The sequence below is a fragment of the Lissotriton helveticus genome, chromosome 1_1 (assembly GCF_964261635.1).
Source record: "Lissotriton helveticus chromosome 1_1, aLisHel1.1, whole genome shotgun sequence".
Lineage (NCBI taxonomy): Eukaryota > Metazoa > Chordata > Amphibia > Caudata > Salamandridae > Lissotriton > Lissotriton helveticus.
Genome location: NC_136057.1, coordinates 636,068,053 through 636,086,000, shown reverse-complemented (window position 1 = coordinate 636,086,000; position 17,948 = coordinate 636,068,053). Strand labels below are relative to the sequence as shown.

The following is a 17,948-nucleotide window of genomic DNA, read 5'->3' as shown; positions in this document are numbered from 1 at the left end:
TCCAGGGCCAGATTTCACCCTGAGGTGCATTCCAGTGGCGTCACTAGGTGGTGCGATTTATGCATAATTAGTTTGACGCATAATCTATAATCTGAATATTATACAACCCAGTTTTTACATTTCTAGCTCAAACGGTTCAGAACATGTGAAAAATGCAACAAGTGTTGCTGCGCGCTGAAAGACACTTTATACAACGGGACTGGTCACCTTTCTGTTGCTTATTACCATATCTGGGTGTTAAACTGGTATTGAGGTGCGACCAATTCCCAGTGTTAATTTGCTCAAACCGGCTGCACAATTTGGCCGTCTCCTGGCGCATAATTCCTGTCATAAGCAGTATTTATTAAGTTATGCTACACCATCACTGAGGGAGCACAGTGTCCTGTTATCTCAGTGCCGGGTCCCCGACAGCCCACTCTCACACCTCAGCACCCCGGCATGCCGCCTCCTCAGATTCCAGGCATGAGTGAGTCGGTTGTTTCCCATCACACTGGTGTCCTCCCCCCGTGACCCTAGATTCCAGGAGTCCCGGCAGTGCCTGGCAGAGACGCTGATGCGGCAAGTAGTGGGAGCAGAGGCCGTGTCACGTCACGTGACCCACTGTAGATTCAGACAGTGAGCTGCTGCAGGTGGGGAGAAGGGGGGTGAAGGGGGGGCGGGGGGGGCAGGGGGAAGAGCGTAGTATCGGATGAGGTACGTGTCTGGTTGTGGCTGCCTGTGTACCCCCCAGCCACTAAACCGGCCCCCTGTCGGAAAACCAGCCCCCGCTCCCCACCCCATCCAGCCTACCGAGACTTACATGTACTTCTCAGCAGTCATTGCAAGCCCCTCGGAACTCGGTGTGCTCATTAGCGTGTCGGGCTGGCTGGCAAGTCTTCCAGCAGCAATCTCTGTCAGACGCTCCGGCCGAATCCAATAGCGCTTCAGTGTGGGAATTTTCCGGCCACCCCCACGCGCGGCATCCAATGATGGATGCTGCATGGTGGAACAGCCAATCCTGGCCCTGCATGGAGCGCCAGGATTGGCTAGGGGGAATATATGATTTTTCAACGATTTCAAGTTCCACGCATGGCATAACCACGCGAATTTTACATCGCAAGTGGCTTTACCACGCTGGAATTTACAACGAAGGATTGTACCACGTCTTACCTGCACGTCTTTCTCCAGCAGCCCTTACTTCCATCTACCATGGAAACAAGCGTCAAAACACGTCTTCCAAAATAAATAAAGGACTTCTTTTTTGACGTACACTGCACGTCTTTGGGGGAGGCTCTTTCCTTTTACTTCATTAATACCACAGAGCGTTTTTTTTTAAATCTAACTCGCTCCTTAATTGTTGTTATTTTTTGGGGGGAGACCCCCCCAGCCCCCTAGCCCCCCTCCCAACCCTCCCCCAGCACGACTGGACGGAATACCACGTCTCCCCCCAACCCACGCTGAACGTACTTTCGTGGTATAGACGGTCGTGGAAGGCACCCACGTTGAAAAAACGTTTGCGTGGTAAGTGTACCGTGGTAAACGTTATGCGTGGGGATGCCTTCGTAGTAAATGATGTTTCCCGGCTAGGGGGGCCCATTTGCTGCTCGCCCTGTCGCCCTTAGTAAACCCGGGCTGTGGCAGGCGAACTACCACCCCTGGGTCCCGCTGGGGAACTTACAGTGCGCATGCTTGGGAAAGTTGAAAACTTTCTCAAGCATGCGTACTGTAAGTTCCCCAGCAGGACTGCGCACTACGGTCTGCTGCAGCCTGAGTGTGTGGACTGTCACTCAAGCTGCAGCAGGCCATCCCCCCAATTCCCGGCGGCTGATTGGTTGCTGGGTGCAATGTATTTTATTCAGATAGATGCGGCCGGCGGCCGCGATGCGGGTCCGTGTGCCTGGGGGGGCTACGCCCGTACGCCCCAATGGACGCACCGCTGCTGCCGTTAATAAGATCCTGAATCTAGGAATCTACACACTGGTTACACTAATTTGCTTTTGGGCCCCATGTCTGGGGCACAGACAGTCTTGAAAGCAACTGACATCTGCATGCAGGAGTGGCGCCAATATTGGTTCTGCACTTCATTTACGGAGCAGAACGGCTTCAGTGTGGAGCAGCACAGCACCACCTACCGGCACAGAGGTACTATTGAAAGGTTTCCAAATTCAGTGTGACACACGGGGAATATTTAAAAAGTGAGAAATCTGCAGCTAGATAGAGGCTCTTCCAGAAAGAGCATTACCGAAGGTAAGTAACTTGTTTGTTTCGTCTTGTGGTCCCAAGTGGCCTTTGGGTTCATCGACGTACAGGCGTGACTCGACCCCAGGTACCACAGGCACACCTGATGAGGATGTGTCACAGACATTTGCGACAATCCATACACGTTTAAAACCGGTTGCGTTTGGGTATGATATCCATTGCACACAGAGAACAATGTAGTAACAAAATAGGAGTCAAATGTCTCTGAGAGTAGAAAGAGCTGTGGATCCACGTCCAGTTGCAGGGAAAGAAAGGCACGTGGGAGTAGCACATGTAAAGGCTCTGCATGTCATTTCTGGAGAAGAATGGCTTCAGTGCAGAGCTGCACATCATCACCTACTCCGCACTGTGGTACTGCTGAAAAGTTTCCGGGTTCAGTCTGATGCCTGGCAAATATTCAAAAGGTGAGGAATCTGCGGCTATAAGTCTCTATCAGAATTTCCATTGCCTTATTTGTTGGATTTCGACATTTGGCTGGAGGACCTTCCTGTTTCTGAAGATACTGGGAATAGGGTGATCTAAAGTAATTATTTGTATACAACTGCATAAACTAACCAAAGGGGAATATGTGTGTAGTTTTAGTAGAGGAGAGCATGGAATTGATACATAATATAATGAGGAGAGTAAAATATTTTGAGAGATTGGGAATATGAGCGGAAACAGAACAGATTAAGGCTGAAGAGGAATTTAAGTTTTCGTATTTCCATTTTCTGCTATGGCAGAAGTCCCAAACCTTTAAGTGAGCAATGAGCAACATTTCAGTATCTGAAGAAATGGAGAGAAACATCAGAACCACAGAAAACACTTATTGGCCCAGAAGTGTTGGTAAAATGCCTAAACGTCAATTAAAACTGAAAAGAACTTAATACACAGACATACAATACTAGCCTATGGCATCCTAACTCCTGCCAACACCAGATTCCATATAATTACTCAAGCATGGAAAATGACTGCTTTCCATGCACACATACTCTTCTCAGATTCTATACTCTTATCGTTTGCAATGGAGACAGCTATATCTGCAGTTAACATTTTAGTTAACCTTTTAGTGCTACTTACTAATGGCCTGTGATACACCTTCACCATGAATTCGCCCTCACTTACGAACATCACCTAACATACTGAAATAAATACAGAGGAGAGTCTAAATTACAACTTGAAAAGTGCAACCGGCTTCTGGGACACCCGAAGTGGTATCTTGCCTAGTGCACGAAATTAGTAAAAATGTAAAAAAAAAATAGCACTGCACTCGCTTTAAGATGGTTACTTCCATCCCAACAGTAACCTTTCAGTGTGCTTCCTTTCTTCCCATTAGGATGAAGCTGTTTGGAAAGATCAGTCACCAGCCGTTTTTGTCTCACCAGCACCTAGCATATTAAACATAGCCATCTTCTAAAATATTGCAGCCTTCTAAATAACTGTTTTACTGTCAGTCAAGTGCTTAGAGTCAATTTGCTCTGAGGTTCAGCAGCCTTAAAATTCCTCTAACATAAAAAGGTAGATGAATACTGATGGCAGATGAAGACTGCCAGATAAATGTTAATCTCCCTTTCTCCATGCTAGCTGCAAAATTGTAGATCATCTTTGGTGCGCGCTCGATCTTAGATTTCACACCATGATTTATTCCCCATGTCAACATGTAATCAAAAAAACACAAACGTACGCAGAGGGAAACAGAGTATAAATATTTCAAGTTGCAAAGCAGTGCATCACATATAATGCATGTTAATGTAACATGCATAGCTAAGTGCGGTAAAACATGAAAACATAGAAATGCACAAATGATGTGATAGTTGTAATTAGGCCTGGGCAGAGTTCTTCTATGCGGAACTCGCAAAGCAAGCGGTAGTGGTTTTTCTCGCTCGCGTTTGCCAACTTAACGTTCGCAAGCCGCGCAAGAGGAAAACTCTCCTACGTACTGCAGTGTGGGCAAAACTCTGCGAACTCCACCGGCAGAGATGAGTTCGTCGCCCACCCATAGTTGTAATGGTGATGGTAGTATGGCGGTGTTGATAGTAATGGTGGTGCTGGTTATGGTAGTGGAGTCCTAAGAAAGATATTTTCAAAAGCCTGCTGCCATAAAAACTACAAAAAGATTGCTTTCTACAAACAATGAGAAACAGAAGTGGATGTATGACGACAGAGCGGATTTTTCAGATATGAAAAGTTCCTCATGGATTTCAATGCAACCACTCTAAAGATGGCAGAATGATACGCTACATGGCAAATATCATGAGGTGACGGCATCCGGAACACAGAACCGTTTACAGGATAAGACGCACACACGTCTCATACTACAGTTCCAGGGGGGACCCTCAATTGCAGAGCTATCGGCTCCCATAACTCATGTCCCGAGTGGAAGACGCACACCTCTCTGCTAGGAAACAGGGCCCTCTGTATACTGAGTTACCTGCTCACTTTCAAGTCACGTCTTGCTTACAGTCAGTCTGATTAACCCAATCAGACTCTTTCATCTCAACGTCTTTGAGGAGTACTATGAAAGAGAATTTTCATACCAACGTATGAAACCGCGTATTCAACGTTCTACGTTTAACAGTTTAATGATGTCCCTTACACGGTATTTCTACGTCGCCTTTTAGAGTCCTGGGCCCTGACGGGTCGGAAGTATCACCGGCGGAGCGACTTCCCTAGTGACATCTATATCCATTATAGCCCTGAGGAGTCGCGGGAGGATAATCCCAGATGTGACGAAACACGTGTCGCTGGATTTCTCTCAAGAATATTAAAACACCATATTTCTCACAAACCATTTAATGAATTTTTGTCTATTCACAGGCTTTGTTTCTAATGTACAAGTGTAAAGTAAAGTAAAGTCCACATTTGTAAAGCGCACAATCACCCGTAAGGGTCTCTAGGCGCTGGGGGGCCGTCGGGAAGATTAAGCGAGCTATTGCCCTCCACACTGACACATTTTTATTATATAATTTTGTTGTGTGCAAGGTTATCTTGTTGCAATTTTCTGGTGTACTGGCCTCGGCTGACACACAATTGGGGGGTTATAGGGCTTATCCCCTCACCCCTTTGCACTACATTCCTACCAAGAATTTCCAGACATAATTGCGTCAATATTTAGCAGTGCGCCCTTTCTCTCCCTTTTCCCTGACTAAAAACGCTTTAAAATATCACATCATGAGGTGGAAGTACTACACCTGGTGGAGCCAAAGCCAATGTTACATGTATTTTAAAGATTTAGTAACACTACAAGTTGCAGATCTAAAAAATAAACATTGTTATGTGGGATTTATGCAAAGTCTCTATAAAAGCATGATTAATAAAATATATAAGGATGTGAGTAACCTACTATTAGTCATTCTTTATCCATATTTGTGTGAATAGAAGTCAAGTAATACTTACAATCCTCATCCAGGAATTTATACTGTACATTTTTCTTGAAGAAATCCTGTATACTCCTGCAGATCTCTTCCTTCTGTTTACAAACATGATCATAGTACTGTGTGTAATCCCTCTGTGATATACCTGCCAGGAAGAAAACCACGTCATGAGGCTTAACTGAACAAATCACAACATACTAAATTCAACACATATTCTAAATCAAACGGCAAGGACAGTATTCAACGGCCCGACAGCTGACAAAGCATATGTAAGTAAATCACCACAACCTGAAGGTGCAGTTTTTGTTCTCTTTTGCCTTTGTGGAACATTGAGGAATCTTAGTGCTAGACTTCTTACAGTCTGATTTGCCCAGCAATGATAATCTGGCATTGCTGAACAGTGTCGCCTTACTAAAGCTATGTGATGTGCGATAAAAGCAGGAGCTATAGATCTATATTAACAATTTTCTTGACACAACTAGCACAGTTATTCTACTGAAAGTCTGAATTTAATAAAATAAAAAACAATTCAAGGCTTATGGTACGTAAAAATGTTACTGTAGCACAAGCAGTTAATTGGGCAATTACAATGTTTCAACAATCCAATAAAACTAGTTTGCCCTAGGAGATGTATTTTACAAGGCATTCTGGGATTTGTAATGAACAGTTTCCAAAAATCAATTATTACTTATTAAAACAATTTTCAGCGGCAAACCTGTGACTTTTCAGGAGTCAGGCTCAAACAGGAGTAAATGAGGCCCATGAGCAGTGTAATACATTCTGACTTGGAAGCAGTCCTTCATGATTCTATCAGTCTTTCCATGCAGTTAGCGCTGTGCATTTACTCCCACAAATGCTCTTTTATTACGTGTTTTTCTAACACATCGATTAAAAAAATAAACAATACACCATGTATTTATGGCACAGTCCAAGGTAATTTTCATAGAAATTACCAGTCCAATTTAAGACATTTTTCACCATGCCTTCTGAACTACACATGACTTGAATATTTTCCAGTTATACCAAGCATTGGCAAGTCCAATAGTTTGGCTTATGAATGAAAGTGCAGTTTAATTCACCCATTTGTTTAGCCACTCATAAGTTATCACACGAGCATTCCTGTCACTCATCTTTGCACTCATGCATCCATTCATCCATCAATTGACCCATTCATGCATTCACAGCGACAGAGCCTCAATAAAAACGCACACAAACACAACAACATATACAAGATAAATTAAAATATTACGAGCAGATTAAGGAAAAAATGGTACTATCTAAATACTGCAGACATTTGCTTGCAATAGCAAAACTAAACATAGCAGCAAGTGTACGTCTTGCAGAGGTATTGCACATAGTCTATAGTTGGTTTAAAGTTCAAGCATGGCTGCCATGTTTAGAACGAACGTGCTGGCCATCTTGAAATGGTAAAACAATGATACACTACAGCAATTCTTAATGATCTCCTATTAGGGATGTGGCGCACTGTAGCAGCATGCAATAAAGCTGTTAGCGCTGCCTGGAGCTCTGTAGTATCCTCTTAAGAACAAATCGAATAAAATAGGAGAAACAAAGAAATGAAAGGGGAAGTACATAAATGGGTTAAAGTACGAGTTACTTACCTTCGGTAACGATGTATCTGGCAGAGACGATTCGGCCGCAGATTCCTTAACATAGAATTATTCCCAGGCATGAGACTGGATTCGGAAAATTTTCTTTGCCCCACCATCTCTGCGCGCCGGGGGGCGGTATCGCGTGACTCCGCCCTGACGTCGTCCACGGGCGTGACGTCAGCGAGGTCACATAGGCCCCATCCCGGGGCGCTGACAAGTTTTCTTAAGATAACTTTTCCGCACCATAACGCAGAGCCATCACAAACAAAACTGTTAGAATATGGGAACAGTGTGCGAAAAAACAGAGAAACAGAAAGGAAAGAAGCAAATGGTGAGGAACAGCACCATTCGAGGACGTGACAGGCACTGTAGCACCTAAAGTCATAGAAAGGAAGAGCAGAGCATAGGTACTGCAAGGCAACCGTGCAAGGAAATACGACATTCCCCCTGGAGATAGAAACAACATGTGAAAAAATGTTGCAGCAGACGAAAGAAGCCTGCAACCACAGTCCATTAACAGTGAAGGACAAGAAGTCCAAAACAGAAGAGTAACAACAAATTACCCTAAGACAACACCATCAAGGAAAGTCGCATCCCCTGAAAAGAGCTAAAGCCGAGGTCCAGCCATGAGACCCCAACTCAAAGGACTGTACATGAGTCAGAAAATTCAATCAGTGAAAAAGGGAGGAAAGTATGATTAGGCCCCACACTGGAAAAACCAGGGTGTGGGGACGCAGAAGTACACATGAACCTACCAATCAATACCAGAAAGGAAGGAGTGGACGCAAACGAACAGGACAAAACATCCCGCTAGGGAGGAAGTGAAAGATGGCACTCGCAGAAGATAAATCACCCAGAGGCAGGCGAGTGCAGAAGACCAAGCTCAGGGCCTCGCAGAACGGGGAGGAAGGGCGGGTCATGAAGGAATATGCGACTAGAATAATCTCTACCAGATACAGTGTTACCGAAGGTAAGTAACTCGTACATCTGATAGAGAATACTAGCCGCAGATTCCTTAACGTAGAATAGATACCCTAACCATACCCAGAAGGGAGGAGGAGGGCCTGCGAGAGAACCCCCCATTAGGAAGAACACAGAGCCCCAGCAGGGGATGTAGAAAGGGGACAGGAATGGCGGCCCAGCCCCCTCCAAGCAGAAGGAAGCAAGGACAAGGCGAAGGAGGCTCGGACACCCCAAGCTCAGCCAAGATACCAGGGACATCTGCCAGAGAGCCGAAGGGACAGAAAACGGCAGAGGAGTACCGAGGAAGAAGAATCACCCCAAGACTCCAAGGAGAAGAGGTAGAAATGGAAGCAAAGCCCTCCACCGGAAGAGACACACCCACAGTGAAGGGGACATCTGAACTGGCCACAGCCTTGAGACAACGGACATGGCAGGCAGGAGAAGAAAGACGCAGTTGCGCAAGGCTCCAGCAGAACAAGAGGTAGGAGCACTAGGACCCACGCCAGGAACCCCAGCCGTGGACCAGAAAGCGCAGGCGGGCGCAGACGGCAGTTGGCAAGCACCATGAAGCCGAGCACCCAGACCAAGTCGAGCTCAAGACGAAAGCAAGGACAGGGAAATCCAGAATGACCCCAAGGAGACCGTTCTGGGCAGAAACCGACCTCGAAAGAAGCGGAACCAGCTAGAAAAGAAGAAGTGAAAGACAGTGGACGAACCAAGCCTTCAACCAGAACACAGGAAAATACCCTCTCTGGAACACCAGACAGAGGACCAGGCCGAAACGCCGGACAAAAAAGAGGGTGGAAACACCATAACACAACTCCGCAGACGGCATGCCAAAGCTGGTCTAGCGATGCAGTGGATACTGAGAATGACAGAACTTGGAGCGGCACAAGCTACGCCCAGATAAGATCAAAGAAACCGCACCAGCAGAATACAGCGACGCCAGGAGAGGCGAGGAACCCGCAAAAGGGAGTCCACACCCACCCAGCGTAGGACAGAGCTATACAATAGCTACAAGTACCCCACTTAGGATATGACACGTCCCAAAGAAAACATGGGAACCACTCTTAGGGAAAAAATCCTGCATCAGAGAACAAGAACATAAGACCTGCAGTAGGAACCACAGACGGCTTAGCAACCAACCAAAAAATACACACTTGCCAAAAGGGAAGAACCAGCAGCCAACAGACTAGAGGGGCCAATCAAGGGACCCCGAGGGCACGTCAAACCACACACAATATATAAACGGCCCACTCAAAAACAGCAGATTCCAAGAGCATGTGGGATAACGCCTTCCATCAAGCCCGGAAGATCAACAATAACAAGCCAGCCTACGGAGGGGGAGGTGGACGGAGTCCCGCAAGGAGGCGCTGAATGGCGGAGTCCGCATGAGTATTAAACAAAAGGACCCCATCAAAGGGCAGGTCAACCAGACACTCACTAATATTTTCAGAAAAAACAGCATTCCACAGCCAAGCATGGCGACGGAGAGCCACAGAAGTGGCCATAGCATGGCCGAAAGCAATGGCAACATCCAAGGCCGCACAGAGAATAAACGCGGCCAACTCCCGACCATCCAACACATGGTGCCGTAGATCAGCGTGGGCACCCTCATGGGAGACATGAAAAAGAAGAGACTCCGCCGAATCCCACAGGCTGGAGGTAGCTCTAGCCAACACACAGAGTGTTGAGCGCCCCCAAGGACGCACTGGATGAAGCGAAGATGTTACGCCTCCAGGAATCCAACCACCGGGCCTCCCGAGACAGAGGAAACAACACCACAGGCAAGGACGGAAAGGCAGTCCGCAGAAGAGAGCCTTGAGTAGAAGGGTGGAAGGAAAGGCAGACAGGGTCGAGCGGCGCAGGACGGTGACGATGCAGGAGCGACTGAGGCACGAGATCACCCGTGGCAGGGCGCCCCAAGCCCCCAGAAGAGAATTGTGGAGCGATGCTTTAAAAGGAAGTACCAGCTCCCGTCCACCAGAGCCCTGGTGGAGAACCTCTAAGAGATTATCTCTAGGGAAAGAGGCGACAGGCTCGCCCATCTGCAAAATGCCAGCGGCTGTGGAAATAGCCAGAACGAAGGAGACACTGGTCTCCATAGGGCGCTGTGGGGGAGAAAGCAACTCCTCCGTGGGCAACGGCTGCAAACTGAGCAATCCATTCTCAATCCCAGCTATAGGGGGGAGCGGCCAGCCACGGAATGGTGGGGGGTCCACGGACGAGTGGGGAACCTGAGCGGCCCCCGGGTGGAGAAGCCGGAGGAGGGCCAGAGGGCTTAGGCCGCGGGGACGGCGAGAAGCCCTCCCTGGAAGATGCCGGTGAAAAGAGAACAATGCAGCGCCCTGTCTCCGGAGAGGAAGAAACCAGCAGATGACAAACCTACGGAGAGGAGGGAACATCCTCAGAAGACGAATCACGGATCCAACGCTGGCACAGCGCTGTGGAATCCGCCACAGGTGCCGGCTCGATGCCAACCAGCGGCGGAGAGGGCATCGGCGGCAACGAGTCGACCTCCTCCACCTCCTGCACCACCACCGGCTCCGACCCAGCCGCAGGAGAATGGGGCTGGGTCAGAGCCGGTGCGGCTAAGAAAAAGCCCCGAAAAGGCGCCAGCTCAACCTCACTTGGGGCAGGATAGGACTGAGAGGGACTCGGGAAAGCACCCCAGCCCCCCTCCTCCACCCGCAGCACCGCCAGGGCTGGGGAGGAAAGCCTCCGGTGCCAAAACGACGCCGGCTCGGCCTCTGGAGAGGTAGCTGCCTGCTCTGAGGGATGAGGGGGACTTGGGATCCCGGCGACCTCCTGCGATGCCAAAGGGAGCCCCGTAGTGATGTGCGGCGAGGCAGGGATGCCACGGGTCGAAGAGCGGAGCCCCGAAGGACTACCCCTCGACAACACCACCCCACGACAACCTGAAGCCGAAACTTTCGGCGCCGGGGCTGAAGCCGCCGGCGACTCCGCTGAAGACCCCGGGCGAGGCAAGGGATCCGCGGACGTCTCAGGAGGTGGACGTGGGGCCAAAGAAGCCTGCAGAGCCGCAGCGTAGGCTGTCATTTGGGCCCTAGTCACCCAGATGCCGGGAAATGGCGGATAGGGTGGTGACTGGCAGGGGCGCACGTCCCGAGGGGAACCCGCGCCCTCCGCAGAACAATTCTGACCTACTGTGTTGGTCATAAGCCTTCCCACAAGGCAACAGCAGGTATAATGTAATAAAATCACAAAATCACAGTTGTCAAAACGATATAAAATGACTACTAATAGGTGCTAATAGGATTACCATAGCGCAAATCTTCTATCTCCATGGTTTGTTCGGATTGGTCACAACATCAAAACCCTTGCGAGATTCTGTGTAACAAAATACCTCCCTACAGGCTTTGGCAAAGTGTAATAACAATCAACTCTTGAAAGGCTATTGCCTCTAACAAATGAAAGCAACTTGTCTCTCTTTGGAGCTAGCGGTGCTCCTGTGGGGGCATTGCGACCTTGTGCCTACTTCCCCTTTCTAGTTGGACCTGCGGCTTGCCTGCATTTGCCGCCCGCCTCCGCACCTCCCGAGAACTGTGAGGTTGCTGCGAGGAGCGGGGGACCATCTTTGGAGCTAGCAGCTCACCTGAGGGGGCTCCGTGAACTTTTGCCTGCTTCCCCTTCTCACCGCTGGACCCACGGCTCTGTCTGCGCTCGCCTCCCGCCTCCCGCCGCCGAGCCCTGTGAGGCTGCTGCAGTGTTGTGGGAGAGCTTGGGCTGGTGGGGACTACGGGTCCCAGAGAGCATCGCGGCCGGAAGCCGCACACCGCGTAGGAGCGCCAGGAGGCGCATAAATTACACCCTCATTACCGGTGGAGCGGGGGACTGTCTTTGGAGCTAGCGGTGCTCCTGTGGGGGCATTGTGACCTTGTGCCTACTTCCCCTTTCTAGTTGGACCTGCGGCTTGCCTGCATTTGCCACCCGCCGCCGCACCTCCCGAGAACTGTAAGGTTGCTGTGAGGAGCGGGGGACCATCTTTGGAGCTAGCAGCTCACCTGAGGGGGCTCCGTGAACTTTTGCCTGCTTCCCCTTCTCACCGCTGGACCCGCGGCTCCGTCTGTGCTCACCTCCCGCCTCCCGCCGCCGAGCCCTGTGAGGCTGCTGCAGTGTTGTGGGAGAGCTTGGGCTGGTGGGGACTACGGGTCCCAGAGAGCATCGCGGCCGGAAACCGCACACCGCATAGGAGCGCCGGGAGGCGCATAAATTACACCCTCATTACCGGTGGAGCGGGGGACTGTCTTTGGAGCTAGCGGTGCTCCTGTGGGGGCATTGTGACCTTGTGCCTACTTCCCCTTACTAGTTGGACCTGCGGCTTGCCTGCATTTGCCGCCCGCCGCCGCACCTCCCGAGAACTGTGAGGTTGCTGCGAAGAGCGGGGGACCATCTTTGGAGCTAGCAGCTCACCTGAGGGGGCTCCGTTACCTTTTGCCTGCTTCCCCTTCTCACCGCTGGACCCGCGGCTCTGTCTGCGCTCGCCTCCCACCTCCCGCCGCCGCCCTGTGAGGCTGCTGCAGTGTTGTGGGAGAGCTTGGGCTGGTGGGGACTACGGGTCCCAGAGAGCATCGCGGCCGGAAGCCGCACACCGCGTAGGAGAGCCAAGAGGCGCATAAATTACACCCTCATTACCCGTGTCGCAGGAGCGCGCGGGAGTGCGCCGGGAGAAGCCCGGGACAAGGGCAGGACCGTCTGGCTGGACGAGGCAGGGCTGGGCCACGGACTTTGGTTCTGGAACTCTTGAAGTAGTTCGTATTGTACATAGTAATTGAGCCCACCACTCATTCATTTTTTACATTGGGACTGTAATTGTTTTTATACTTGCTTTCCTGTTTGTCTGCCCCCAGGATTGCGTTTCTTTTAACAGTTCTAGGGAATATTGTATTATCCCTTATCAAGGCTTTTCGGATTATTATTTAATGTTTTTTTAGCCTGTTGTAAGTATTTTGAGAGAGCCAATCATGTCTAAAGGTAATAATGGGAACACCCGTCCTGCTTTAGCTACCCTTGACAATTACCTTGTAAAAGTGGTAGACAAAATCAACAAAGAACGCTGACTATCATTGGGACGGGGGAGCCCTTCTGTTCCATTACCTAGATCACCCAAGTCACCCACTTCTTGGTCTACCTCTTTACTGGATCTTAGTTGTAACCTGGAATTTCCTGTACTTCCAACCACGGCTACTCCTACAGAACTAGAGCCCAACCTGGTCACGCCTGAGGCTCCTCATGATCTATTAGTATCATGCTCACCGGCTCCAAGAGCCCAGAGAGTATTAAGATCAGGGAGGAGTTTTGGTAGGACAACCCTACCAAAACGGGGGGGAACCATAACATAAAAAGATCTGACCCATTATCCAACTGTGCTGTTAGTGAGCCAGCAACAGTAATCAATAGTTCTCAAGTTAACCTAGATCCCGAGCAGTTAGCGCTCCTAATTAGTATTATAGATGCTAAGTTTGATAAAATTAATAAACCTTTCATGGACAAACTTGACACTATTTCAGGGGAAGTAAAGAGGTTGGGTGGCCTTTTGAGTTCACATACAGGGTCAAAGGTTAGCCTAGAAGCAGTTAAAAGGGCCCATGGATCTATAACGGAGACACCAAAGATACCCAATGGGGGATCATGCCCAGTTACTGTAGCTGTATCCAATCCTGTGCCCACGGTGTGTTTAAAAACTCCTACTGATATAGTTCCAGTGGATAAGCCAGGGCTAATTAAAGAGAAGACTAAGCGATATGGTTATTCGCAGCCCGACTTACCCCCAGACTGTGCACCATATGTGGCAGTCTTAACCAATGTTCCACCAGTTAGGGAGACGGGGCCCCATAGTAATCCGGAAACACATGAATCTTTGAAGAATAAAACTGTGGCCTGGCTTAACCGAGAGTGCGGTTTCCCAGCAGTTTTGTCTGATCAGATTGTATCCACTACAAGAACCAACTGGAAAGGGAATTCACATAAAAACATTAGTGGTGACTGTGTAATTGTAAATTTCAAAAAACCCACACCTTGCCACCACTTCTTTGATCAGATCCACCTCTCGCCCACCGAATGACCAGGGAATTTCACGCAGACCCTTGGGGTTTTTCTATAGACATTTAATTGTTCAGCCTACTAATGGTTTTGGGAGGGGTAGAGGTAGTGCCCCTAGTGTGTCTAGCGGTTTTGAGGTGGTAACATCTAACCGCTACTAATCTCCGAGTGGCTTAGACTCCAATGATTGACTGGATCCTGACCAGGCCCTCTCCCTGCCTGAAGTAGAAACGGTACTTTGTGGAGTAGAGACAGAAGGAAATACTACAGGGCCCCCTGCCAATGTAAGTGTGCACTATGATTGCCGCATGATAAATAGCTCTGTGGGTGAATCTGAAGGGTGTAGTGGGGGTTTACCTGTAGTAGATAGGCAAAGTGCAACCCTCCCCAATACTAATGATACACCGGATAATCATTGTTTAATCCCCGATGAAATTATTCAATTATCCACTGGGCCCCCGAGTTGTTTTATTGCCAGTTGGAACGTTGCGGGTCTAGCGTCCAAAGACGATTGTCTGGGGTGGTCAGAGTTTGTCGACCTTTTTGATATTATTTGTTTCCAGGAAACTTGGTGTAAAAACTTTACTGGTTACAACGGTTTTGTTTCTTACCAGTTACCCGCTACGGCATCTACTTCTGGTAGAGCTAAGGGAGGGCTTTTGGTTTTGATCTCTGTTAAAATTCCCCACAATCGTTAAAAAACATGTATTAGTGGGGGCCCAGTCTCAGATTTTATGGCTCTCTCAGGAGGATGGAAGAAATATCCTTTTAATTAACTTTTATAATAACATTTTTGACAGCTCCAGGTACCTGGTGGGTAATGCTTTAGAGAGTGCCCTGGTTGACATTATAGCGGGTTCGAATGTTGTTTTTGAATTTATTTTGGCGGGGGATTTTAATACTGCTGTTTGTCCCCTCTCCAACCAAAGTACGTGCGGGGTCACCAATCGTTTTGGGGACGCGGATCCCCATTTCCCTCATAACAAGTATGGGGAATCCCTGAATAATTTATTAGCGGCACATGATATGGAAATATTGGCTAATGAGAAGAACAATTTAGGTGAGAGTATTCCCACTTTTTTAGGTAGGGGGGCAAATACCGTTATTGATTTTATATGTATGTCATCTAACCTTATCCCCTGGAGTTTGGCCCCTAGGGTCGTGGATATCATGCTTAGCGACCATAATTGTGTTATTATTGAGACCACTCTCTGGAAAGAAAAACCTGTACCTGATTTGGGCTTTATTGTTAACATCGAACCTCATAGACCTAATGGTACAAGGCTAAGATGGAAAGGGGATAAAGCTGAAACGACATCTGATTCAATTATAAATAGCTGCTTATCAGAAATTAGTGCGATCCTTGAGCATGATGACGTCACTGTCGATCTAACTCGACATTTTATTAGAATTAATTCCATTATTGACAAAAAGTTTACTAAATCAGCTGAGCGTAAGACCGACCAACGAAGGGGATGGTTTGACCATGCACGCACAATTGCGCTAAAAGAGCTTAAAGAGGCACTGGCAGCCAGACCTAGAGTTAGGAGTCAGGTGTCCCAGCTTAGATTAAATTATAGGACTATAGTAAAGCGAAGGAAGACGGAGTTACAGCATGAGGCCTGGGATAAATTGACAAAGGCTGCAGAGACGAAAAACTGTACATTATTTTGGGGCACTGTTAATTGTCCGTTTCTTAAAGATGAGAAGGTACCAGAATTAACATCTAAGGTCAATATGGAAACATGGATTTCTCATTTTTCCACTATTTTTGATTCGGACAAAGCCTTGGGTAACCGACAGGACTGTTGGCCCATTGTCCCTTTGGACATTACCATCACTGAGGTTTTAGATAGCATTGGCGCTAGTAAAGGGGGAAAGGCTCAGGGTCCTGATGGGGTGCCCATTGATGTTTATAAGATAGTCCCTGAGGTATGGGGACCAATGTTGGCAAATGTTTTTAATGCAGCTGTTTGTCATGGGATACCCCCAACATGGGAGGAATCAATCATTATACCCATATTCAAGAAAGGGGATCTGGGGGGATGTGAAGAACTACCGTCCCATTTCCCTTTTAGACTCCTCTGTGAAAATAATGAGTCGGGTACTTTTGGTTAGGCTAGAAGAATGGGCAGAAACCAACGGTATCCTGGCAAATTGCCAGTATGGGTTCAGAAAAGGGCGATCGGGCAATGTTTAAATCTCGAATTGCTGATCGGGAAATACACCCAGGCCAAGAAGGGCTATATTTATCTCTGCTTTGCAGATTTGAGTAGTGCCTTTGACATGGTGGACCATGCAATTATTTGGGCCAAATTGATTGAAATGGGGGCCCCTGAGGGCATTGTCTTTTTTTTAGCCCGACTCTATGTCAAACTACATACTAGCGTACGATTTGGTTCTAGAGGGGAGTGTACCACCAAATTTAAGATCGGGCGGGGTATAAGGCAGGGGTGTGTCCTTGCTCCCTTGCTCTTTACCCTTTTCATCAATGAAGTGGACACTGTTCTACAGACAGTAGTGGCAGACACCCCTAGAGTTAACGATATCAACGTCCCGGTATTACTCTATGCGCACGATGCCGTGCTATTGTCCAGGACCCCGATAGGCCTTCAACGCTTGATGGATGGGTTTTCACAGTTTATCAAAAGTAGAAAACTAGTGATTAATAAAACTAAAACCTATACCATGGAGTGTGGGCCGGGGCAGAGTAAGCGCCACTCTTATTATATAGATGGACATAGGGTCCAACAAGTTGACAATTTCTGCTATCTTGGCATCACATTCGCCAAGAATTGCAGCTGGGCCAGTGAGCATAAGAATGTTAGGGCTAAGATGGTGAGGAGTGTCAATGGGGTGTTTACTTTTGCCACCAAATTAGGGGACAAACGGATAAGAGACACGCTCAAGATCTTTCAGTCAAGATGTCTCTCCATTGCCCTCTACGGGGCAGGGGTTTGGGGTTTTGCCCCGGCTGGGAGCCTACAGGTGGAGGAGAATATCTTTTTAAAAAGACTTTTGTGTCTGCCCAAATCTGCCTCTAATGACCTAGTCCATAGAGAACTCGAACTCGGAATTCAATATTTAAACGATCTGATTCTCCTGAGACCACTACTGTTGTGGCGTTCAATTTGGCTGAAAGAAGAGACATCCTTAAATAGTGCCATCATTAACGATTGTCTCATAGTTGATAACCATTTAAAGATCCCATGGATTAAATATATTATCAACAGATTTCAGGCCTTAATATAAATATTGACAGATATGGGGCCTCAGACATATCTAAGTCCGAAATAAAGAACATCTTTTTGAATTGTAAATCAGAGAGGCGGACTTGTAATGAAGGTAGCTTATCCACCTGTGTGTTTTACAGTAGTATGAACGAAACAGTGGGCTATCAACCATATTTGACCCAAGAGACCCGAGTTTCTCACCAGTTTGTTCTAACAAGATTAAGGATGGAGATTGTGCATAATCTGGTTGCTTTCCCTTCCCTGAACAAGCACCCTGCTGGTCCCTGCCCGTGTGACAATATCTCAGCACAAAGCACTATGCACTTTCTTTTGCTGTGTCAATTGTATGGGAACTTCCGCAAAGCTTTTTTAAAACCTATTTTTGTCCAGTTTGGTGTCAGGACAGTACATGATTCTTTGATATTGCTTTTTAACTTGCATCATCCTGATGTTTGTTTTTTTACTGCTACTTTCCTACTTAAAGC

The 17,948-nt window shown here is 47.9% G+C and overlaps 1 protein-coding gene across 1 annotated transcript in view; it reads right to left on the bottom strand.

Annotated features, from left to right (window-relative positions):
• Window positions 1-17,948, bottom strand: part of CDC123 (cell division cycle 123) — a 458,927-nt gene that overhangs the window by 108,533 nt on the left and 332,446 nt on the right. Inside the window, exon 9 of the mRNA XM_078674168.1 lies at window positions 5,614-5,736. Coding sequence (XP_078530294.1) covers window positions 5,614-5,736 — 123 coding nt within the window. The remainder of the gene's footprint in view (window positions 1-5,613; window positions 5,737-17,948) is intronic.